This window comes from Danio rerio, chromosome 1, assembly GCF_049306965.1.
Source record: "Danio rerio strain Tuebingen ecotype United States chromosome 1, GRCz12tu, whole genome shotgun sequence".
NCBI classification, from domain to species: Eukaryota; Metazoa; Chordata; class Actinopteri; order Cypriniformes; family Danionidae; genus Danio; species Danio rerio.
This window is the reverse complement of record NC_133176.1, coordinates 52,914,431-52,939,389: the sequence shown is the minus strand read 5'-3', so window position 1 is coordinate 52,939,389 and position 24,959 is coordinate 52,914,431. Positions and strand designations below refer to the sequence as shown.

General features: G+C 36.5%; 2 protein-coding genes across 17 annotated transcripts in view; one reads left to right on the top strand and one right to left on the bottom strand.

The window, feature by feature from the left end:
* Positions 1 to 19,757, top strand: part of slkb (STE20-like kinase b) — a 44,689-nt gene extending 24,932 nt beyond the window's left edge. For 2 of the 5 annotated variants that reach the window (XM_073947119.1, XM_073947124.1), the window contains 9 exons: positions 277 to 407; positions 2,972 to 3,095; positions 6,046 to 6,225; positions 9,235 to 9,364; positions 11,664 to 11,788; positions 12,288 to 12,479; positions 14,584 to 14,709; positions 14,793 to 14,906; positions 17,025 to 19,755. In XM_073947119.1, the coding sequence (XP_073803220.1) occupies positions 277 to 407; positions 2,972 to 3,095; positions 6,046 to 6,225; positions 9,235 to 9,364; positions 11,664 to 11,788; positions 12,288 to 12,479; positions 14,584 to 14,709; positions 14,793 to 14,906; positions 17,025 to 17,171 (1,269 nt within the window). In that variant the 3' untranslated portion in view covers positions 17,172 to 19,755. Of the gene's footprint in view, positions 1 to 276; positions 408 to 2,971; positions 3,243 to 3,439; positions 4,736 to 6,045; positions 6,226 to 9,234; positions 9,365 to 11,663; positions 11,789 to 12,287; positions 13,332 to 13,405; positions 14,710 to 14,792; positions 14,907 to 17,024 lie in introns of those variants that run through there. The other 3 variants (XR_012402032.1, NM_001328385.1, XR_012402031.1) reach the window with 3 other exon arrangements.
* Positions 19,758 to 19,821: 64 nt separating this feature from the next.
* col17a1a (collagen, type XVII, alpha 1a) overlaps positions 19,822 to 24,959 on the bottom strand; it is a 38,117-nt gene continuing 32,979 nt past the window's right edge. For 11 of the 12 annotated variants that reach the window (XM_005160111.6, XM_017354917.4, XM_073945024.1 and 8 more), the window contains 9 exons: positions 24,392 to 24,517; positions 23,806 to 23,919; positions 21,980 to 22,099; positions 21,667 to 21,807; positions 21,528 to 21,596; positions 21,232 to 21,441; positions 21,104 to 21,154; positions 20,892 to 20,963; positions 19,822 to 20,812 (listed from right to left, as the gene is read on the bottom strand). In XM_005160111.6, the coding sequence (XP_005160168.1) occupies positions 20,763 to 20,812; positions 20,892 to 20,963; positions 21,104 to 21,154; positions 21,232 to 21,441; positions 21,528 to 21,596; positions 21,667 to 21,807; positions 21,980 to 22,099; positions 23,806 to 23,919; positions 24,392 to 24,517 (953 nt within the window). In that variant the 3' untranslated portion in view covers positions 19,822 to 20,762. The remainder of the gene's footprint in view (positions 20,813 to 20,891; positions 20,964 to 21,103; positions 21,155 to 21,231; positions 21,442 to 21,527; positions 21,597 to 21,666; positions 21,808 to 21,979; positions 22,100 to 23,805; positions 23,920 to 24,391; positions 24,518 to 24,959) is intronic. The other variant, NM_001145565.1, reaches the window with a different exon arrangement.

Sequence of the window (24,959 nt, the reverse complement as noted above, 5' to 3'; positions counted from 1 at the left end):
TGACATTTTAATAAAATATTTAAATATTACATTTATAGTCCTTTTATCCACTGTAATAATTAGCAATAAAAAACATCTTAAAGGATGTCTTTATTTAATTATTTTAGTATTTATTTATTTGTGTTTGTGTGTGTGTGTGTGTGTGTGTGTGTGTGTGTGTGTGGGTGTGGGTGTGTGGGTGGGTGTGGTTAACAATCATAAATATTACAATAAGGCTAATAAGATGCTCTGTATTTCCTAAAATATGTTTTAATCTATATATCTTCTGTTTTCCAGGATAACAAGAGGCAGAAAAAAACCCTGAAGAAGACGCGTAAGTTCATGGTGGACGGAGTGGAGGTCAGCGTTACAACATCCAAGATCATCACAGACAATGACACCAAAAACGAGGAGATGCGATTCCTGAGGTGAGCGGCTGCTGTTTAACTGCTTTCAGGATATTTGCATGTTTGAGTCATGTTTGCATCTCATTTGTGTTCACTGGTAAAGATTCAGTTCTTTCTGTCCAGGCTGTGGCACACATTTTGTAGTAAAAGCTTTAGCTTTTTGTAGTTTGTTTTGGTAAACGAAGGCAAACTTTTAGTGGGGTCAATCGTCTCTCAGTGGTCTTAAACTACAAGGCGACAAAGGTTTCCTGTGCAGTGTTTGTTAGTTTGTTTTACAGAAATCAGCTCAATATTCCAACACCAAGCAAGATGAGTGACATTTCCTGTTCCTCTCTGGGAGCATCCTGTTTTCCTTTTCTATTTTTTTTTTTATTGCCTTGCATATTTTCTCCCCTCAGTGTTTTTATCATAGTTATTTTATATTTTAATCGAGAATAATTAAGAAAAATTGTTTTTTTTATTTATTTTAATTTTGTATTCCCATCACAATCTATAATTTTAATATTTATTTATCTGCTGTTTGTTTGTTTGTTTTTTGTTTGGGAGGGGAGATTTTAAAATTCATACATTCATTTTCTTTTTGGCTTAGTCCCTTTATTAGTCTGGAGTTGCCACAGCAGAATGAACTGCCAACTTATCCAGCATATGTTTTACGCAGCGGATGCCCTTCCAGCTGCAACCCATTACTGGAAAACATCCAAACACACATTCACACACATATACTATGCACTATTTAGCTTACCCAATTCACCTATAGCGCATGTATTAGGACTCACGAAAACGGGGAGAACATGCAAACTCCAAACAGAAATGCCAGTTGACCCAGCCGGGACTCGAACAGTGATCTTCTTGCTGTGAAGCGAACATGCTACCCACTGTGCCACCTTGCAGCCCGAAATTTTAAAATAGTAATGAATAATTTAAGTGCAATGTGGGGACACTTCTGTAAAACACTTTGAGGCCTACAGACTTTATTGTCATTAAATATAGTTCCAAATAATACTTTTGCCATCTCAATGCACAATAATATTCTTATTATGCAAGGTTCATCAGTGCACATTATTTTCAATTCTTATTCAATTCAATTCACCTTTATTTGTATAGCGCAATTACAGTGTAAATTGTGTCAAAGCAGCTTCACGTAGACGATCTTAGTAAATTGAAACAGTGTCAGTTCAGTTTTTCAGTGTTTTAAGTTCAGTTTAGCTCAGTTCAGTGTGGTTTAATAATCACTACTGTGAGTCCAAACACTGAAGAGCAAATCCATCAATGCACAGCTCTACAGGTCCCAAACCATGCAAGCCAGTGGTGACAGCGACGAGTAAAAAAAAAACTTGGGCACGACCATTTCTCATATGGCCAAACGTCTTGTGCAGAGCTGCAGTCTAGGCGCTGGAGAAGCTTGACATCAGCGAGACTCGTCTGTCCCCGGAGCGTCACAGGAATCAGTCTCATGCTCTCCACTCCTCAATAATCACCACAGCAGCTGCTCAGGATACGGCCTGGTCCAGGATTATGGAAACCTTGGGATCATCACGTCGCTGGACTTGGATTGGACTAGATCTTAGACAAATCAAACAGTTTAAATGGTTAACCACATACCAAAGCCTCTTTGTTCAGCGTTATTATAGTATAAAACTAAAAATAAAATAATAATGCAACCTGAAATAAAAAATGTATTTTATTTAAAAAACATTGGTTAAAAATGATTTTAGTTTAGCATCTAAGAAAACATCTAAAACTACAGTTAAAATTAAAAAAAAAAGACAAATAAACTTTTTTTTAGCAAAAATTGAATACGTTTCTCATACACAGCAAATTTGCAAAACATTTTAACCTAATAATAATAATAATTCCGTACATTTATATAGCACATTTCTGGGCACTCAAAGCGCTTTACACATTTTTGGGGGGGGGGAATCTCCTCATCCACCAGCAGGGTGCAGCATCCACCTGGATGAAACGATAGCAGCCATTTTGTGCCAGACCGCACACCACACACCAATTGATTGGTGGAGACAGAGTGATGAACCAATTATGAAATGAGGATGGTTAGAAGGCCATGATGGACAGAGGCCAGAGGCCAGAGGATAAATTTGGCCAGGATGCTGGGGTAAAACCTCTACTCTTTTCGAAGGACATCCTGGGATTTTTAACGACCACAGAGAGTCAGATCCTCGGTTTAACGTTTCTCTGAAAGGCGCTGCTCACTGAGTAGTATTAAGTACCCATGAATATACTGGGGCATTAGGACCCACACAGACTGCAGGTTAGGTGCCCCCTGCTGGCCTCACTAACACCACTTCCGGCAGTAACCTAGCTTTCCCATGTGGTCTCCCATCCAGGTACTGACCAAGCGCAGCCCTGCTTAGCTTCAGTGGGCGACCATGTGAGAGTTGCAGAGAGCTAGCTGCCGGTAAACTTGTCGCAGTTTGCTTCCTTGTTTTAGATTTTTTTCCATATTCAATATCTGGTTTGTTAGTGAATTAATTAGTGAAAGCTAATAGCGAAGGTTCCTCCATCCACACTGTGTGTGTATATGTATTGTTGGCTCAGTTTCAGAGTGTGTGATGTGTGTGTTGCAGGCGTCAGGAGCTGCGAGAGCTGAGACTCCTGCAGAAGGAAGAGCAGAGAGCACAACAACAGCTCAGCAACAAACTCCAGCAGCAGAGAGATCAGATCTGCCGACGCTTCGAACACGAGACCACGGTCAGACACCACATCACACACACTTGTATATGTGGTTTATGATGCGTTGGCGTAATATGTTTTATACCATAAAATATGTATTATATGGTTTTGAAGTACTTATATTGACCTTATTCTGCAATGTCGGAAGTCTTTTCATTTTTTAAAGTGGTTTAAATCAGGGGGCTCAACCCTGTTCCTGGAGATCTACCTTCCTGTAGATTTCAGTTGCTACCCATTTCAAACACACCTGCCTGTAATTATCAAGTGCTGTTCAGGTCCTAATTAATTGGTTCAGGTGTGTTTGATCAGGGTGAGAGCTGTGTTTTGCAGAAAGGTAGATCTCCAGGAACAGAATTGAGCAGCCCTGGTTTAAATCATCTGATTCAGTCACCTATGGAGGAGAAAATGACTAGGAATAATAAATGGCATGATTCAAATGAGCCAGTCAGAGAATGAATGTGCACAGCCACGCCTTTATTTTCAATAGTCTGTGTTTTGGTTAATCTACAGTGTCAAAGGTCGCTGCCCTGCACAGTTTAGTTCCAACCGTGCTTCAACACGAATACCTGTAGGTTTCAAACAAACCTGAAGGATACGATTAGTTTGATCAGGTGTGTTCAATTAGGCTTGGAACTAAACTGTGCAGAGCTGAGGGCCTCCAGGAACTGAGCTTGACACCTGTGATCTACACTAAACCAATACCTACACTTTTCAAACTAAAATGAGTCTGTAGTGTCTTAATTGAGTCCAAAAGTCTCTTTTCAAGTGTAAAAAAAAGCTAAATGCAAAAGTGTAAAGGCTGATTTATACTTCTGCGTCAAACGGCGGCACCTCTCAAAAAATGTAACTACACGTCGCAACAACGCGTAGCGCAAGTTATGTGATTGGTCGGCTTGGTAGCACTGACGAGTCTGGGCGGGACCGAGAGCCGCGCGAATGGCACGAGCGATTGTTTACAAGTGTGGAGTCCCGTGAAGGAGCTCCGGATGGAAAATTTTGTTTTGTGTTTACCTCATAGTTAAAGTTGTTGCACGTCAAAATGATTGAGTTTGAGTCACTTGTACAACCAGGAAGTGTTCAGGAAAAGCAAAACAGAAGCGAAGAAATTCGACACAGAGGAACATTTACACATCACTGCCAACTAGTGTTTGGGAAGTGTTAATGCAGACAGCGCGCAGAAGTATAAATGCACAGCTGCGCACATTGCCTGCGCCGTGAGTTTTGCCGGTCACTTGACGCAGAAGTATAAATCAGGCTTAAATGTAGCCTCAGTGCTGTGATTGGACCAAATCCAGGATGCAGAAGGAAAGTGTCTGAAGTTTCTGATTTTTAACGCCTTAATAAATAAAGTCAGGCAATCATTCAGCCATTCAGCTTTAAAAACTGCACATTGTTTTCACCCAAGCCTTTCACAGAGCTGTGTAGATGTGTTTATTATTAGGTGTTATAATGACGGCAGGCTCTGAAACACTGTTGGCTCTCGCTGAATTACATCACACACTCAGCAGCTCCAGCTTTATTTCTGGAGTGTGTAATCTGGGTCCGTCTATTAACAGAGGTCAGTGTTTAAAGACATCTGGAGTTGGGCCAGTTTACTCAGCCAATCGTTTCACCTGTTTGTTATGTTCATTTATAATAACGGAATAATAATTTGACAATTGAAAATAATTAGTTGTTTATTTCATTTCTTTTTATAAATTATTCATTTTAATATTATTATTTATTATTCATTATTAATTATTTTTATTTTTTGTATTTGTTTTGTGTTTTGTATTTTTATTATTTTTATTATTACTCATATATATATATATATTTATACATATATATATATATATATATATATATATATATATAAATATATTTATATATATATATATATATATATATATATATATATATATATATATATATATATATATATATATATATAAATATATTTATATATATATATATATATATATATATATATATATATAAATATATTTATATATATATATATATATATATATATATTTATATATATATATATATATATATATATATATATATATATATATATATATATATATTGAACATAATTAATTAATTGTTTTGTTTAATTTTATTAATAAATAATTTCTTTTATTTAAATTTTACTAATTTTATGTATTTATATTTTTATTTATTGCTCATTTATTTCATTTATATATTTGTTTTATCTATTAATATTATTATATTAATTTGTAAAACATGTTAATAATTGTTATAAAAATATTAATTTTGTATTTTAAAATACTTTTTCTGATTATTTGTGTTGTGCAAAATAGTTTCACAGATAAACTATATATATATATATATACTATATATATATATACTATATAAATATTGTTTCATATATAAACTATACAGTAGTTAGCCTATTGTCAAATTATTCTTCATTTCTGATAGAAACTGCATACCTACATACAAACCGCATACAAATCTAATTTACATCAGTTCTGGAGTGTGTAATCAGTGTCAGAAGTCAGTGTTTAAAGCCAGCTGGAGCTGTGCCAGTTTACTCAGCCAATCGTTTCACCTGTTTGTTATGTTCAAGGAAATAATAATTTGACAATTGAACATAATTATTTATTTAATTAATTATATATTTTTATTAAATAATTTATTAATTTTATGTACTTATTTTATGTATTTATTTATTTTTTTATTTTATTGCTCATTTATTTAATATGTATTTATATTTGCTGTATTATTATTATTATAATAATTTGTAAAACTTGTTATATAAAATAATAGTTTTGTAATTTAAAAGGTTTTTTGCTCAATTGTTTTGCGCACGGATGGACAGATGGATGGATGGATTGATTGATTGATTTTTATATACTATAGTTTACCTATTGTCAAATTATTCTACATTTCTGGTCAAAACTGTTGCGTAATTCTTGTTGTAGATCTCTGTTTTATTAACCTTTGTTCTGTGTCTGTGCAGAGTAAGAAGCGTCAGTACGACACAGAGGTGGAGAACATGGAGAGGCAGCAGAAACAGACCATCGAGCGTCTGGAGCAGGAGCACACAGAGCGTCTGCGGGACGAGGCCAAACGCATCAAAGCAGAGCAGGACAAAGAGCTCTCTAAATTCCAGAACACGCACAAGAACCGCAAGAAGGAGGTATGGAAGAGAAAACTTTGAAAACAAATACATCATTTTCCAAAGCCAAACCACATTGTGAAAAATAACGCTCAATAAAAAGCTATTGAATTAAACATGATTATTGTTTGTGATGATAGAAACTACACTATTTAAAAATGAATGATTTTTCAGAAATAAATTATTTACTTTAATCATAAAAATGTTTTTGGTGCAAGAAACTGTCAACTTGAACTCAAAGTGAACTCATGTCCCAGACTGCTTTTGATGTAGTCTCGACTAATTCACATTTAATCTGCCTGAGCTACAGCAAATTCCACCCAAATCTTCTTTATCTTCCCTCTCTGACACTGAGCGCAGGATGTGTCACCCAAACATGTGAGAAATGTCCTCCTGAAACGCATTAGCGTGGATCTAACACAAACCCTTGATGAGGAGGTAACAGCCAAACAAATATGTCCTCAGGTTATTTTGCACTTCTTCAGTTTATCTATACTGTCAGGCACTTCTTAGCCCCTTTTTGTTTGTCTGTTTCCGGTTTTTATGCACCATTTGGATTAGATGTTAAACTTATTAAAGTTTGCAACACTCTTGGTTATGTGCTGCATGCTTCACGAGCACATTGAAGCTAATATTTTCAGCTCAATTGCTTAAGGCTAATGGACACCAGGATGATTTTTGCTTTTGCTAATTCTCAGTGTCAAGGCATAAGAAAAACCATTCCAAAAAATGCTAAATGACTCGCGATGTTAGATGCCACTTAAATGTGCTTTATGTAAGTTTTTAACTCTTTTAAAGCATAAAAAACAACAATGTATTTGCAGATGTTTAAGAAACATGCTAAGTTAACACTCTTATTTATGTGAAAAACAATGCTGAAGTCTAAATGACTAAAAGATATTCTGCTAGGCTGTAACGTGCTGGAACGGCTGTCTTTGTTTTGGTCATTTAACCCGCCCAATGCCAGTTTAGGCCATTATATTTCAGCACCCTGGGTTGCCTTCATGGAAAACCGCATATTTCATTCATTCAGTTATGAAGGCTCTCAAAGCATGCATCCATGACCGAAATGCAACCTCCGGCGGACAGTAGCAGACTCCTAAATGAGACGCAGATTCAGAGTTCCACATGAGGGTGTGATTAATTAGCGAATAATAGAAATATTAGGAACGTAAACATTGGCTGAGCATGTTGCATTGTAACTCCGGGTCCTAACAACACGATATGTGACTAGATTTGTAGTAGCTTCTATATCATTGGTTGACCAATATTTAGTTTGTTTTTTAAAAATGTCCACTTTTTTTATCTGGTGTTTTGCGCATTGCTGTGCGAGCTCACATTGACACCTTTAGTTTAGTTATGAGACGTTAAACGTTGGTGATATACGTGAGCAAAAATCATCCCAGTGTGCACTGGCCTTTACAGAGGTGTGTGTGTGTTGTGTTTTGGTTTGTTCAAATCTGTGTATTCATTCATTTTCCTTCAGCTTAGTCCCTTATTTATCAGGGGTCGCTACAGCGGAATGAACCGCCAACTATTCTGACATATGTTTTACACAGCGGATACCCTTTCAGCCACAACCCAGTGGGAAACACCCATACACACATATTCATACATGAATTCATACAGTACGGTCAATTCAATTCACCTATAGCGCATGTGCTTGCACTGTGGGGGAAACCACAGCACCCGGAGAAAACCCACGCCAACACGGGCAGAGCATGCTTTCTCCACACAGCTAACTGGGCCAACTGGGACTCGAACCAGCTACCTTCTTGCTGGGAGGAAACAGTGCTAACCACTGAGCCACTCTGCCGCCCTCAGATCTAATTAGATGAGTCTAATTCATACTGAGATTATGTATGAATCAGTTTAGTGTCAGTAAAAAGTCTATGGCTTTGATTGCCTGCCTGAAAAAAACTAAATCTCTGTAGTTGCAGCTGAATTGAGGAAGAGTTTGTTTGTTTTATTGACATTTTGAGAACCAAATTCTCTTTGGCCGGGGGTCTCCAAACTTGGTCCTGGAGAGCCGGTGTCCTGGAGAGTTTAGATGCAACCCTAATCAAACATACCCAGCTAATCAAGCTCTTACTAGATATACTAGAACCTACCTAGCAAGTGTGTTGAAGCAAGTTAGAGCTAAACTCAGCAGGACGCTGGCCCTCCAGGAGTTTGGACACCCCTGACTTGGGGCATATCCACACGAACATGGGTTTTCCGTGCTTTCATTTTTAGAAAAAAAATATCCATCCACTTGAAAATGGCAAAGCGCACAGTGAGGCATGTTAATGGCACTCCGAACCAACAGGTGGCGATGATGACACACCAAATGGGTAATTAAGTATTTTCGAGAGTAAATTGCATACAAGTCAATGCAAATGTGAGAACGGGGGCAGATTACAATCCCGCGGTCGAACAATGCAAATATGTTTGTGTGTGATGAATGTGTGGAATTAGCCTTATTCGCGTCTGCCGCATTTCATGTGAACCCAGCCGTGTTGGCCAATCAGAAAGGAGAAAACGGCGCACATGCTGATCTCATGACGCGAAAACTCCAGATTTAGTGTCCACATGACCACACTGTAGCCAGAGTTTCAGAACGTTTTCACCCTGACTTGATTATTTAAAAAAGTTGCACTTTCAGTCAGCTAATACTGCGTTTTCGTGTGGACAAACAGTGAAACCGGCTAGAAAGAAATTAGCATGGTTTTTTCTTTTTCCATTACACTGTTAGTGCTGAGGAAGAGCTGATAGTCATATATGGTAATTGGCATTTTGTTTTGGACCAATCACAGAGACAGTGCCACATGACCAATCAGAGCAGAGCTGGTTCTCAGACAGGCGGGGTTTAAAAAGACTGTATCCTTGAACTGACCATTTCAGACACTGAGGGAAAATAAGATCTGCAATTATGAGGAAAATGAATGTGTATCTTGAGCATGGATGGATGTAAACCTACAGTACAAGAGGCTAAAAGAAAACAAGCAGCTTTTCAGAATGACAATGTTGGTGTTTGTGTGCGCTTTGCAGGAGCAGGAGTTTGTTCAGAAGCAGCAGCAGGATCTGGACAGCGCTCTGAAGAAGATCATTCAGCAGCACAAGCTTGAGCTGGCCACCACAGAGAGAGACTGTCTCAACCACAAACAGCAGCTGCTCAGAGGTCAGAAGTCCCAATCTCAGCTTGAACTATTGCTTAGCTATAGCTGTGTTAGCGGTTTCCAATCAGTTGTTTGTGTGGTGAGCTCAGAACTACAGTGTTAGAGATGTAATACTCACACACACTACCATTGAAATGTGTGGGGTCAGTTGATTGTTGATGTTTTAAGAAAATAATCATTTTATTCCACTCTTATATTCATCAAAAGTGACCAAAAATGTGTACTGTTGTAGAACTGTAAAGGATGCTTTTAATTCTTAATAGGGCTCTAATTGAAATACTCATTATCAGGGCCGGAGTGGGACTCCATTTTCAGCCCTGAAGTTTTAAGCCTTAGACCGGCCCACCTCAGTTTACGACTGACTATATTAAAATAACGTCATTTCAAATTCAGATTCTAATGACACTATCACGTCTTTTTCAAGGAAACAGCTGCTTTAGAAGTTCAAAAGTTAAATATGAGAACATTAAATGTTAGCTAAATCTCCAACACTATTCTTTAAAACGATGGCCGATGTCCTGCAAAGTCTGAATATATATTCTGTGCAAAATTCTTTATAAATATCCAGTCCTTTGTAACGGTGATCACATAATAAATAAAAAATGTCCACCTTTATAAGTAACCCAAAGAGTGTCTTAACGCTAAACAAGAAAAATAAATTTACTCAGGTAAGGTTGGAACTCGGGTCGGACCACTGGACCACAACGGCACTGTTATGCTGGTGCGTTTGGTGGTTTGGTTGAACCACAGTATTACTTTCTATTAATAGCTTAATCTTTTTCTCCCTTTATTAGATTTCTGATTAAGTTATTTTAGATTTATTAATGTAGTGAATCATCTGTTTTTCATTGAGCAGGTGTTATATTCATTAATATTAATTATTCGAATTCTTATATTCACTCAATGACAATAATACCTGCCCATTCTTGTGTGTTTTGCTCATGACTGGTGGCTCTTCACTGTTAGCGACAAACTGGACAAGAGGCTGCTGAATCTGCTGGAGAGCTACAGTACAAGAAAACTGTGGTTTGCAGACATCGTTGTTATGCACTGCTCTTAACTAGCTTAACGTGAACTTACCGGCCGTTTCATCATCTTCACGTGTTGTTGTACTCTCGCTGCTGCTGGTTTTGACGAAAAATATACTCGGCTTTCTTAAATTCTGGCCTTTTCAGTGCCACCTTTGCGCTTTTCATTATCAATTGTTTATCTCTCGCGTATCTCTTAAATTATTTTGCTGATGAGCAAGGTGACGCTGTTGGAGAGTCGAATGATTAATTTTTGCTATAATTGTGCTACACACATCCCATGCTGTTATGCTGAAAATGTAATCCTGCGTTTCCTAGACGCGAGTGTAAATGCATTTAGGACAAATAACATTTAAAATATCATTCTGCTACAGTTTCTGCTTGTACTTTATTCACATCAAATTCAGTTTGTGTATAGCTTTTCAATTTAATTTTGCAACTTATAAAGCTTTAAAATGTGGATACAATTTACATATAAAAACAGTGTTTGAAATGAGAAATGCAAACAATGTAATTTAATTTACATTTTCATTCTGCACCAAACATTGCTCATATGTCTTGAAAATGCAAATTCAAATACAGAAATACATTGCCATTTAACATATTGCATTGCCATTTTGCATATTACATTTTGAATTGAATTATGCTACTCATACGCTAAGAAGAAATGTTTATTATGGGGGATCATGTGACAGCTTTGCATCACTGGACTAATGAACATTTTAATCATTTTAATAGGGATTAAAATACAAACGTTTTATTTAAAAAAAATATTAAATAATAATAATAATAATGTTGTTTTAATGGAATTTTTTACATTTAAAAACATTGCAAAAAAATCAGCAATATAACAAAACATTGTCTGCATTGTTAATTGGTTATTAGCAAATTGGTAAATTGCATAATTTGCCATTTATTTGGCATTTATAGGTAAATATATAGCTTATGCCAGAATATTTTTCAATAGGAAAACTGAGTGCAAGTGCAGTCTGTATTATTAGATTGAGGATCAGTATTTTTTGCAGTGTCAGAAAGGATTTTTTTTGTGGTTTACAGAAGCTCTGGGTACATAAAACACAGACACAAGAGGGAATAAAGACATTTAAAATAAAAGTGAAATAAAGTAAACAATAAAATGAAAAAAAAAAAACACTTTGTATAGACTATTCAGCATTTTACCCTGTGCCTTGGTGCTGTTTTTATTTTTACTTTTGTTTTTACATTGCCAATACTATTCAGCTATTTGACCGCAGCTTTTCCTGATTTTCCCCAGCTCGAGAAGCAGCCATGTGGGAGCTGGAGGAGCGCCACCTGCAGGAGAAACACCAGCTCTACAAACAGCAGCTGAAGGACCAGTACTTCATGCAGAGGCACCAGCTGCTCAAGAGACATGAGAAGGTGAAGTCCAGAGCTCTCGTTTATAAAAATCTGCGGAGAAACCCTAAAGTCAAATGTGACATACACCAGAATAAAATTTGCAATGAAATCAAAATGTGTCTTTATATGGATAGTGCTTGATCATTTAAGGTGAGACTAGCAGTCATTTATCTATCATTAGTTATCAGAGATGATCAGCTGTTTAGGGCAGGGCTATCAGGGACTATTCAGGACGGGGCTATTAGGGTTTGTCTTGTTGCTGCTCTGCCTTCATCCATTCAACAATTTTCCTTTTATTAGCAAAACCCATCTTCCCATCAACAATCCAATCATTTCCCAAAGGACAAAATCATGCACTGCCCTAATTTTTTTTCGCATTGCCAAGCTGTTTGACATAACGCTTCTGACAAGTTTGTTTTTATAGACCACAACTCTTGCACACTCATGTTTCTGCCCATTTAGCCATTAATGAGACCCCAGATCTAACTCTGAGCGTGTGTGTGTGTCTGTGTGTATGCAGGAGATGGAGCAGATGCACAGGTACAACCAGCGTCTGATGGAGGATATGAAGAACAGGCAGATGCAGGAGAAAACCAGACTGCCCAAGATCCAGCGCAGCGACGCAAAGACCCGCATGGCCATGTTCAAGAAGAGTCTGAGGATCACCACCACTGGAGTGACTGCAGAGCTGGAGAGAGAGAGAGTCAAACAGGTCAATATTTATATTGAAATTAGCGTTAGTTAACTGCATGTCCTGGCCAATGCAAAACTCCTACTACTACTAGCTCGCACTACACAACGGCCCATAACAAAAAACAACAGACAACGTGAGGGGAGCACAAACTCCGGGCGCACTCACACTATGCTATCCGAACCGTGCCAAATCCCGTTTCTTGGATCGTTTGAGAAGTGTGAGTGCTCTGAATCGGGTTCAGTTGGCCGGCCCTGGTTCGGTTGGAAGTGCTGTTCCAGAGTGCGGTTCACTTGGGCTCAGGAGTGTGAGTGCAAAGCTTGCCTGAGCCTGAAGACAAGACTTTTACAACACTGTTTGATGTGAATTTATTAATCATTCTTACTGTTCAATGAACTCAAACTGTCGTTTGATTATTAAAGACGCAAAGCCTCACTGCACCACAGCTGCACCTTCAGTAAAACTCCTAATACTTGCAACATGAGGACTATGATTGTTTATGAGTGTCAAAAGTGTCTGATCTGTTTGGCGAAATATTTAATGTGTGTCACTGCATATCAAACGACTAAAATTATATAACTAAAGAAATCTCCATTGTGATGAGTGAGAGCGCTTCTCTACTGTTAAACTGAACAGCGTATCATCGATGAAGTAAGCATGCTCAGGCGCGAATGCAATGTGTGTGCGGGCCATCAGGGAAGATGGGAAGGGGGAAAAGTGTGCTTCGGCCCGGTTCAAGGCAACTTTGCATAGTGTGAGTATGCCTTCAAAAATATAGTCCTGGCAATTAAGACGACAGATGATGGTCAGCTGGAACGGGTGTTGATTGGTGCGATGCATTCAGGTAGTTGTGGTGTGTGTGTGTGTGTGTTTGTTTGTTTGTTTGTGTGTTTGTTTGTTTGTGTGTGTGTGTGTGTGTGTTTGTTTGTTTGTGTTTGTGTGTGTAGTTTACCAGCAGTCTACAGTCCCTAGATCACTGGTGATCTTTACAAGCATAGGAGTTGAAAACAAACTCTTTTATTTAAAGGGCCACGAAACCCCCCTGTATCAGCAGGGTGTTTTCACACCTCTAGAAGTGGGCGTGTCCTGTTTTGTTTAGGGGGGAGTGTTCATAGTTCAGAGTTTCCCAACCCTGTTCCTGAAGGCACACCAACAGTACACATTTTCAACCTCTTCATAATCAACTCATCAGAGCAATAGAAGAGACTCTAAAACCTGAAATGAATGGGTCATAATGGAGACATCCAAAATGTGTTGGTCTGCCTCTAGGAACAGGGTTGGGAAACACTGACATAAGTAACAAGCATATAACAAATATATTGATTTAATCTGCTGAAGGTTTTTAGCTGTGAGTGCAGATTCTGTGTGGGCCTACATATTATTTATTGGCTAATATTACATATTTTATTTAATTAGTGTGCTTTATCTGTGTATCAACTATTGAACGATCAACCAGTATGATCAAATATTCAGTATCTCTGGTTTCCAGTTCAAATCTCTAATGTAGTCTGTGTGGTACATATATATTGTGCATCCCTAATTAATAAAACATTTATTCCAATAGGCTATATGCCGAGCTAGTGTTGCTCCCATACTGATAAACTTCCGGTGACCTGTTATTTTGAGTTTTTTTCCCATTTTATACGGTTCCTTCTACAGCATCGATGCTGTAATTTAATTAAAATACAATCAGTTAAATAGTCTTTGGCATTCATTTAGTTGCTCAAGCGTAAAACAAGACAAAAGCCGTTTACTCGAACACGCCTGTCAGAATCGGCAGGCTAGTACAGAAGCTCCTTTGAATATACTGGGGTAAATTAAATGCTCATATTATAAATACATGGCTGGAAAAAATGTAAGTTAATGCAGTGCTTCTTGTACAATCCGAGTCCCACTTTATATCAGATATTACTCAGCCAGTGGAGATCGCTGATTTTTAAAGAAAACAGACCTTAAACATGCCGATTTTGCAATGGCATACAATTTACCAGAAGTGTTTGACCCAGGTTACTGACTAATTAAAAGTCCTATTAGCATACGTTGGCATATACACTAGTGATTCTATTCCTACTGTCTGTGTATTTGTGTATTTAGCAATGTGTGTGTGTTTGTGTGTGTTGGACAGTTTGCAGCACAGGAGGAAAAGCGTCAGAAGAACGAGCGTCTTCATCAGCAGCAGAAGCATGAGAATCAGATGCGGGATCTGCAGACTCAGTGTGACGCAAACAGCAGAGAACTGCAGCAGCTGCAGGTACAGCCCTCACACCGACTACATCTCTGAGAAAACACACATTCGCTTCATATAAACAAAACCTGTGTGTGTGTGTGTTGTAGAATGAGAAGTGCCATCTGCTGATCGAGCATGAGACACAGAAGCTGAAGGAGCTTGATGAAGAGCATGGCGCTGAGCTCAAGGACTGGAGAGAGAAACTCAGACCCCGCAAGAAGGTACTGCGCTTTGCTGTTGTTTACACTAGTATATTGAACACTGCGGTTACTGTTAGGTGTACTTTTTTCACAGTATCGAAAGTGGTATCTAATATCGATATTTTTCTTGGCATCGTATCGAAGTTTATGCATTTATGTCCATTTAAAGATATTTAATTATGGTATTATCGAAAATTGATATTGAATATTAATATTTTTCTTGATGTCGTATTAAAGTTAGAAATCCCAGTTTTGGGACAACTTTAATAAATGTAATGTACAGAGAATGCATTTGTGTTTGTATAAATATATTTGATTTTAGTAGAAACAAAAAATGTTCTTAAATATCTACATATTTCTTGGTATCGTATCAAAGTTAGAAAATCCAGTATCATGAGGACATTAATACACATAATGTATAGGGAATGTATTTGTTTATATAAAGATATTTAACTATAGTTGTTTAGAAAATTGGTATTGATTATCGAATATCAATTTTTTTACTATCGAATCACAGTTAGAAATTCCAGTATCATGACAAATTTAATAAACATAATGTATAGGGAATGTATTTGTTTATATAAATATATTTGACTATAGTAGTTTCGAAAATTGGTATTGGATATCAATATCACATTTTTTTTTGTATCGAATCAAAGTTAGAAATTCCAGTATCATGAGAAGTTTAATAAACATAACATAAAGAGAATGTATTTATGTTTATATAAAGATATTTAATTTTAGTAGTATCGAAAATTGATACAATAGCAAGAAAAAGTTATATTCGATACAAAAGTTAAAAATGCTGGTAAAAAGGTATTTGATTATAGTAGTATCGAAAAATTGCTATTGAACAATGATATCTTTCTTGGTATTGTATCAAAGTTAGAAATTCCAGTATCGTGACAACATTAATAAACAATGTATAAAGAATGTATTTTTTTATATAAAGATGTTTAATTATGGTAGTATCAAAAATTGGTATTAAATATCAGTATTTTTCTTGGTATTGCATAAAAGTTAGAAATTCCAGTATCGTGACAAATTTAATAAACATAACATATAGAGAATGTATTTGTTTATATGAATATATTTAATTTTAGTAGTATCGAAAATTGATGCAATAGCAAAAAAAAAAAGTGATATTCGATACAAAAGTGAGAAATGTTGATATAAAGGTATTTGATTATAATAGTATCAAAAAATTGGTATCGAACATTGATATCTTTCTTGGTATCGTATCAAAGTTAGGAATTCCAGTATAAGATAATTTTTTGGTAGTATCGAAAATTAGTATTGAATATCAGTATTTTTCTTGCTCTCGCATCAAAGTTAGAAATAACAGTATTGTGACAACATTAAAACACATAATGCATAGGGAATGTATTTATGTCTGTAAAAGGGTATTTGGCTATAGTTGTATCGAAAATTGGTATTAAATATTGTTATTTTTCTTGGCATCGTATCAAAGTTGAAGTTTCTGTATCAAGACAACATTGATAAACAATGTATAGTGAATGTATTAATGTTCATATAAAGATATTTAATCTAAAAATTGATACGATACCAAGAAAAATACCGATATTTGATACCAATGTTCGATACTACTATAATCAAATATCCTTTTATAAATATTAATACATTCCCCCTACATTGTTTATTAATGTTGTCACGATGCTGGAATTTCTAACTTTGATACAATACCAAGAAAAATATCGATATTCGATACCAGTTATAAATTCCAGTATCATGACAACATTAATAAACATAATGTAAAGGTAAGGTGTTTATGTTTGTATAAGGATATTCAATTATAGTAGTATCGAAAATTGGTATCGAAAATTGATATTTTTCTTGGTATCGTATCAAAGTTAGAAATTCCAGTATAATTACATTTCTTCAATGCTCTGATTACTGTCACCGTGGAAAAAATAACTTGGTTGTTAGAAAGTAGTTATTTCAACAATTATTTAAAAAAATGAATGAGTAAAAAAAATCTTTTATTTATTTATTTAATTTAGCCATCCAAACATGGCTTTAATTTTATTGTAGTTAACTAGTCAGGCTTTATTCACACCACTAGGTGGCAGTCTAAGTCCAGCCAATCATTAAAGTTTAATGTGAAATCTGTGTGTTCAGGCTCTGGAGGAGGAGTTTGCCCGTAAACTGCAGGAACAGGAAGTGTTCTTCAAGATGAGCGGAGAGTCTGCGTGTCTGAACCCCTCCACACAGAGTCGCATCTCCAAGTTCTACCCCGTCCCGAGTGTGCAGTCCACCGGCTTTTAACTCACCATGAACAAAGAGAAGCCAAAACTGTCCAGTGATTGAACCTCTGCTGCCTTCCTGCTTCCCTCTGATATATGACGTCAGACTGAACGGGGATTCAGGATCAGATATGCTCAAGTAAGACACAAAGAAGCTTTCCTTTTCATCACGTTTTATTCATTTAAGCTTTAAAAGTGGATTTCTATGAAGATTTCAGTCATAGCTGATGGACGATAATGTGATTTTTTTCTATATGCCACTATTTTTTATTTTTTTATGACAAAAAAAATTTTTTTTCCCTGAGCCAGTGGTCTTAAAGGGGCAGTTCACACAAAAATTTTAATTTGCCTCTCAATTCAAAAAATTGTATGTAATGCTCTGATTTAAATCTTCTCCTAGAGAAAAAGCACAATACTTTTTTCCCCCTGAACCACGGGTCTCAAAGAGACAGTTCACACAAAAATGTGAATTTGCCCCTCAATTTCAGCTAAAAACCTTATTTAAAGCTCTGATTTAAATAATAAGTTTTCTTATATAATGTTGTCTTAAAAAAAAAAAAAACATTTTTTTCCCTGAACCAGTGGTCTTAAAGGGACAGTTCACCAAAAAAAGACGTTCTTCCACAATTTCTGCTAAAAGTCTTATTTAGAGCTGATTTAAATTAAAAAAAACTTAATAATACATACATTTTTTTCCCTGAACCAGTGGTTTTAAAGGGTGAGTTTACAAAAAATGAGAATTTGTCACACAATTTCAGTTAAAAATCTTATTTAATGAAGATTTAAATGTTCTCTTAAAAACCATTATACTTTCCCCCTGAACCTGTGGTCATAAAGGGACAGTTAACACAAAAATGTGAATATGTCCCTTAATTACAGCTAAAAACCTTATATAAAGCTCTGTTTTTAATGGTTTTCTCATATGTTCTCTTTAAACAAAAGTCATAATAATACTTATTTTCTGAACCAGTGGTCTTGCATGGACGGTTCATGCAAAAATTTAAATTTGCTTCTTAATACCAGCTAAAAAATTTATTTAAAGCTCTGATTTAAATCTTCTATTAGAAAAAAAACCATAATGCTTTTTTTCTCTGAACCAGTGGTCTTAAAGAGACAGCTCATTTAAAGCTCTGATTAAGTTCTCTTATATAATGTTCTCTTAGAAAAAAAAACATTACTTTTTTCCCTGAACCAGTGGTCTTACAGAGACAGTTCACCCCAAAAAATAAACATTTATCCCACAATTTCTGCTAAAATTCTTATTTAAAGCTGATTTAAATCTTCTCTTAGTAAAAATCCCTAAATAATACATTTTTTTTTCCCTGAACCAGCGGTCTTAAAGGGAAAGTTCACACAAAAAAATATTTGCCCCACAATTTGTGCTAAAATTCTTATTTAAAGCTCTGATTCAAATAAGACGTTATCTTTAAAGAGTTCTCTTTAAAAAAATAATATTTTTTTTTCACCCTGAACCGATGGTCTGAAAGGGTGAGTTCACACAAAAAAATGAGATTTTGCCCCACAATTTCTGCTAAAATCTTATTTAAAGCTGATAACATGTTCTCTCAGAAAAATACTTTTTTTCCCTAAGTCATTGGTCTTAAAAGGACAGTTCACACAAAAAAATGTGAATTTTTCCCACAGTTTCAGCTAAACATTGTATTTAAAGCTCTGATTTAAATATGTTCTCTGACATAATAAGTCTTAAAGGGTCAGTTCACCCAAAAATGACAATTTGTTCAGCTAAAAATCTTACCTTTGAAAGTTATGTTCTCTTAGACGGCCTGAGGGTGAATAAGTGAAAAGCAAACCTTAATTTTTGTGTGAACTGTGCCTTTAATATACTAACCATGAGGTTTCCTGTGCTATTTTTAAAATTGTATCTGCGTTGATGAAATGTTTATTGAGCTTCATTGTGAAATTCATACCTTCAAATCAATTGAAATGACCTGACTTTTGAGGATTACCTACTGTATATGTTTTCTAAGCATTTTTTATTATATATTTGAAGTAGCGGCCATGGTTAGGCAAATATTCTGACTTCACTGTGGTTTATAAGTGCTATGCAATGTGAACATGTAGCTGAATCCAACCATCATCTCAACTTTTAGATATTCAGTGTTGCTCGTATTCTCCATAAACGCAACATGAATTAATAGGACAACTCTACACTACATTTGTGTACTTGGAGATTTGTACTGAGGATCGTGTGTGATCTGGTTTGGTTTGATCAGGCAGATATTCTTTTATTTTTGTGTATTTTACATATTTAATTTACAAATTAGCGTGCAATAAATGTGTTTATTGCACTTTCATACGTGCCGTAGTTCGTAAAGCTCCATTTAAAAGACTGAAAAGTGCTGTTTTGATGAAACCTGAGAGAACGGCTGGTGTGTTTTTTTGAGCAGATTGGACTGTAATGAAAGTGCTGTGCACCAATTCCTGCAGTCTTGATCCTTGTGTTTGCATTTTCATAGACTTTCTTAAGCATTTTCAACCTGTGAGGTGAAATTAGCAGCATATCAGTTGTAATATGTACTTTGTTTGTGTCAAATGTATTGTTGTTGATTATAGGACGCTACTGTGATTAAAGCATTTGTGCTGAATATTTCTGCCGGCTGGTTCCCTGTTTAAGCATCTTTGTGTTTATGATTGAGGTTTTCAGAAATCGCTCCTTAAAAAAAAAACTTTATTATGGATTTAAAAGTGAATCCACCTCTGATGCTGCTCAGAGTCGGTAATAATGAAAGCATTTTTAACAAAGCAATTGACAGAAAGCACTATTTCAATCATTTTTGCTGTCATGCAAGATGCTAGAAAGAGCACATTTTATGATCAGAAAATTTATAGATTTGTAGAGAAATCCCAACATAATTATGGTTCATTCATGATCATTGGTAATTCAGTGTAACATTGATTTAACAAAAAAAAATTAAGAAACAAATACAAATAGAAATGAAAAAGACTGCAATATGTACATGTGACTTTCAAAGCATTACACCATGTCCGAAACCAACACAATACACTATTTTCCCCCCAGCAATATGTGATGAACAACGAGAAATTTCACTTAAGAGAAAATCTATAATTCTGCCGTGTGACGTCACAGCATAAACCGTGCTTTCTATAATTCAATCATTTAATTGTTAATGTACAGTGAAACCGATGAATCCATGGTGAGTTAAGTGACGTTATAAAGAACACTGCCGTTCCATCTGAAGAGGTACCCGACTTGTGTCCTCGCGTCCTCGGTAGTTCTTTCTTCCAAGTCTGAACTTGGCAGCTCTGAACTTCCAAGGACGCAAGTCCAAACTTTGCATACTTGGTATTGAGAAACAGCCGATATTTTTATTTAGAGGCCATGGCATGGTATGAAAGTAGCTCACAAATCAACAACCCGCAACTGCATTTTCAAAAGAGCCTAATAGTGCGGGAAAACGGCTACCCTGGCCTTTGACCAGAAGTCCTAACAATATAGAAAATACAAGTGCAGAGAGAGCCTAATCTTGTCATGTGTTGCAGTCTTGTGTTATTGTTTCTGTAATCATATCCCATCACGTCTTATTAAGATATGGTGTATTAATGCAAACCAGCTAAACACACTGCTGTGTGCCTAAATTACTGTGCTCCTCCTCCTCCTTCGGTTGACGTATGTTGCTTCACCTGTGGAGGGAAAAAAAATGTATGTTATCATAGTAAGACAAAAATAAAAGTAGACTTGTATATTTAAAATGACAGATACCTCTTTCTCCTTTTTGTCCCTTTATGCCTGGTAAGCCTACTATGCCTTGTTTACCATCAATACCTGGGGATCCTTGGATTGAGGAAAAGTAAAATTACTTCTTGAAACAAGAAACGATGTATGTTTTATCACTTGATTGCAGATCAAATTTTTAGTCCACTATTGCTCAAACCACCCATTTGACAGCGTAGATTAATAGGTAAAAGTTGTACCTGGAATTCCTGGAAATCCCAGGTCGCCTTTTTGTCCTTTCATATGATTTTCTGTAGAAACACTACTTTGTAAATAAACTAATGCAACTTAAATGTGTGTGTTTTTGGTTGAACAAGTTCCTTCTTGCCTTTGATGTAGTCCAAGACAGCAGTCATGTTGGAGTAATTGTGTACAGTGTCGAGTCCTGGTGGTCCAGGCAGTCCTGGTGGTCCAGCCTGTCCTGGTGGTCCAGGCTGTCCTGGTGTTCCGGGCTCTCCTGGAAACCCTGGTGGTCCAGGATATCCTTGACGACCTGGTGCACCTGGAAAGCCAGCATTTCCATTTAACAGGCCATGAGCTGTGGATAAAAAGCAGACATAAGACTTAAAAAAGTGGCACTTCGTCTGTTTCTTCCTATTAATTTTTCTTTTCATCTGAACTTACCCTTAATGTAATCTGAAACCTGTTTAGCGATGGCTGTGTAATCCAAATTCTCATCAGCCCTTGGATGGCCTGCAAAATTAAACAAACTTTAGTTATAATGCCCAAAAGAGACTTAAAGCTAACAAAACTGCCTTCTTACTCTTGATGTACTCCTGCGGCTCTGCGCGGATGTGCTGCTGGTTTTCGTTAGCAGCGTAAGACACCAGTCCTCCAGAGTTTCCAGGAGGTCCTTGAGGTCCTGGTGGGCCGGGAGGTCCTGGTAAACCTCTAAAACCAGCATCTTAAACAAACGGAATATAAAATCATTACAGGTGCTATTTATTAAAACACTTTTATATTTGTCCCTCAAACTCTGTGTGATTAAAGTTTTGCTATCAGGCTAAACATCAGCTGTTTTTTTACTTTCATTCATTCAAGAGTCCTGAAACTTGCATACAGCACATCTTTCCTACCGTTAATAAGGCTCATCACTCGTCCTGCCACTTCCTGAGTGTTAAAGCCATATCCACCTGGCACACCTGGTGGTCCCGGGGGTCCTGGAGGACCAATCAGGTACTGTCTCACCTCATCTCCTATCAACAACCAAAAAATGGGTGGGTCCATTAAAACTGGTAATAGAAAATTGAAGATACAGATAGGTCTGAAATAAGTAACGATTTGTTTTCTAGATGTATTCATTGGGTGTTCATGAGCTCAATTATAAATTCATTAACAGAGTTTATCTTACACCCTTGCGTCTGAAAAGTTTTATAGAAACTCCTTTGCATTTTTTTTTACAGTTAAAAAAATATCAAAGGGACATTCCTTCACTGTTTCTAGTATTGTGACAAAATCATCTCTGTTTGGAAGAAAATACATCATTTTCTACAAGGACTCTAAGTTAAAACTCAGTTTTTCTCCAGAATTGTATTTGTTATATGGTGAAGTAGAGAATGTGTTGGACTCCCACAACACCAAGCATTTGTTTTTAATTTTGGTTTATCTGGCAAAGAAATGTATACTTTTATTGTGCTCATCTCCTCAGGGGCCCTCCTTCAAAATAGGGTTGTCTCAAGTATGTGCGTTATTTCTAGTAGTGGGCAAAGCGAGGCTTCATGAAACCCTGAAACAGTCGAAGCTTCGAAACGTTTCAAATCTCCACTCTACGGTGACACCTAGTGGTCATTTGTTTTATGTATTGCACTGGAACAGATTGATCGAGCTTTATTGAACCCCACTTTGTATGATAGAAACTTCACACGATTTAGTGGAGAGTTTAAGGTTTCTGACTACCATGCGGGGATAGTGGTTTCGAATCCAGACTGATACAGCTATTTTAAAATGCTTTAATACCAGTTTGTAATGCTCTGTTCTTGTTTCTTGTTTTGTTTTAACATTGGTCTGACATACGAATAAACACTTTGTGAACAATTTGTCTTGTTTTGGTCATAAAACAGGGTTGTTGCTAGATCAGACACGGTTGAGGCCAGAAGTTAACAAGAATTGTTTATATTATTCATTAAATTTCCCATTGTATTTTATTAACATTAACATCTACCTAAACCCAACCATCACAGTACTGTAAAAATATTAATTATTGTCTTACAGTGTTACAAAAATGATGCTAAATTGATGGCGTATCCGCAGCTTTATCCTGTTTAGACTACACAATAAAACAGTAACATTATTAAAATACATAATATCATGATTTCGGAGTATTTGTACAAGTCAGTATTCGAACCCAAAAGTCATTTGAAGCACAGAAACAATGTGCACACGCACGGTCCACAAGGCAATATGAGACTGTATTTGAGTGACAGGGTCAGAATAAACTTCAGATTAGCCAGGTCTCGAAACGCTTCTAAACTGATCGATGCTTTGAATTGCTTTAGTTTCGGATCATGCTTCGGTGCAGTGTTTCGAACCACTTGCGCTTCGGGATCTCGACACTGTGTTGAAACGTCAGTTTCACGTCAGCCATCCCTAGTTATTTCCACTATGATATACATCAAAGGTCAGATGACTTCTGGCAGCTATGGACACCTTTTTGGCGTTACATCAATAATTTCTTCTGATTTTCTATTCTATGGTATTTTTTTTTCTCCTAGCTTTACTCTATTATCCTGTTTACTTGTTTGTATATTCCCCCTCTTTTTTCTTCCCCACTGTATGACCGAGACTGTATTTGAATGTGCTGATGTCTCATAATAACCGACGACTAATAATAAATAAAAACCAAGTCATACAGCAGATTAGAATAAAACCTCTTAAATAGAGTCAATAAAGATTTCAAACTCACGTTGAAGATATTCAATGACTCTGCTAGCCAGAGCATCATCAGAGGCTGATCCAGAGGGACCTGGTGGTCCAGGCGGGCCTGGAGGTCCAGCTAGGTATTGTCTAATGGGCTCACCTGCAAAAAGACATTAGATTTTAGTCATTGCCTAATTTCCCACTCACCTAGATGAAAAAAATGCAGACTTTTCACTGATTAGTAACAGAATTAACATGTGTGGTGAAATATGCAAATAAGGTTTGTGTGACAGGAGATACTAAGTTTTTAAAGTTTACAGTCAGTTTAACCAACAAAACATGCATAAAGCTTTTAAAAACAAGTGTTTTATTGAAAGTCTAATCTACCATGCAATAATGCTAATCATCTAAATTAATTATCTCCTATTATTGTCTGTTTTATGGATGACTCGGCTAAACAAGCCAAAAAGAGTTTTACCCACCATTATGACTTTTTATTATACAAATATCTCATTAAAAAGTCTTCATAGACTAGGAAAAACACATGGTCAAATATTCATACTGATACAGCGAAGCAATTACATTTTTATACATCTCAAACCAGTCAACGTTGGTACAGATGATAAACTTACTTCTGAGGTAGTCTGAAATCTGTTGAACAGCATTCGGTGACCCGTCACCTTGAGAACCTGGTTCTCCAGGAGGCCCTGGGGGTCCAGGTGGACCTGGTGGTCCCGGAGCACTTCTGGATCCTCCACCTTACAAAATCAATACCATTGAGTTGTGTCTGGTATAAGAGCAGTGCTTCCCGCAGGTCTGAAATATACTTGTGGTGTTAGCCGGATTGAAACAGCTTTTACCCACAGCACATAAATGGTCAACTACATGCGATGATTTTATTTATTGTGACACTGTTATACATCTTTTCTTTACAATGGGTTAAAGTTATGTAAAGACCTCCTATTATGGGTTTTTGAAAATGACCTTCCATGTAGTGTGTAACAGTGAAGTGAAATATCCAACTATGGGTTCATTTTGAAAGTGCACAGTGTTTAAAACTATTGATTCATCTATAAAAGAGTCGACTCATAGTGCTTCAAGTGAATCGTCTTGATAACGAGTCTTTAGCTGTTTGGGTGTGACGTCGATACGAAACATAAGCACCGCCCACTGGGTGCGCTTGCAAAACCCAGGAAAATT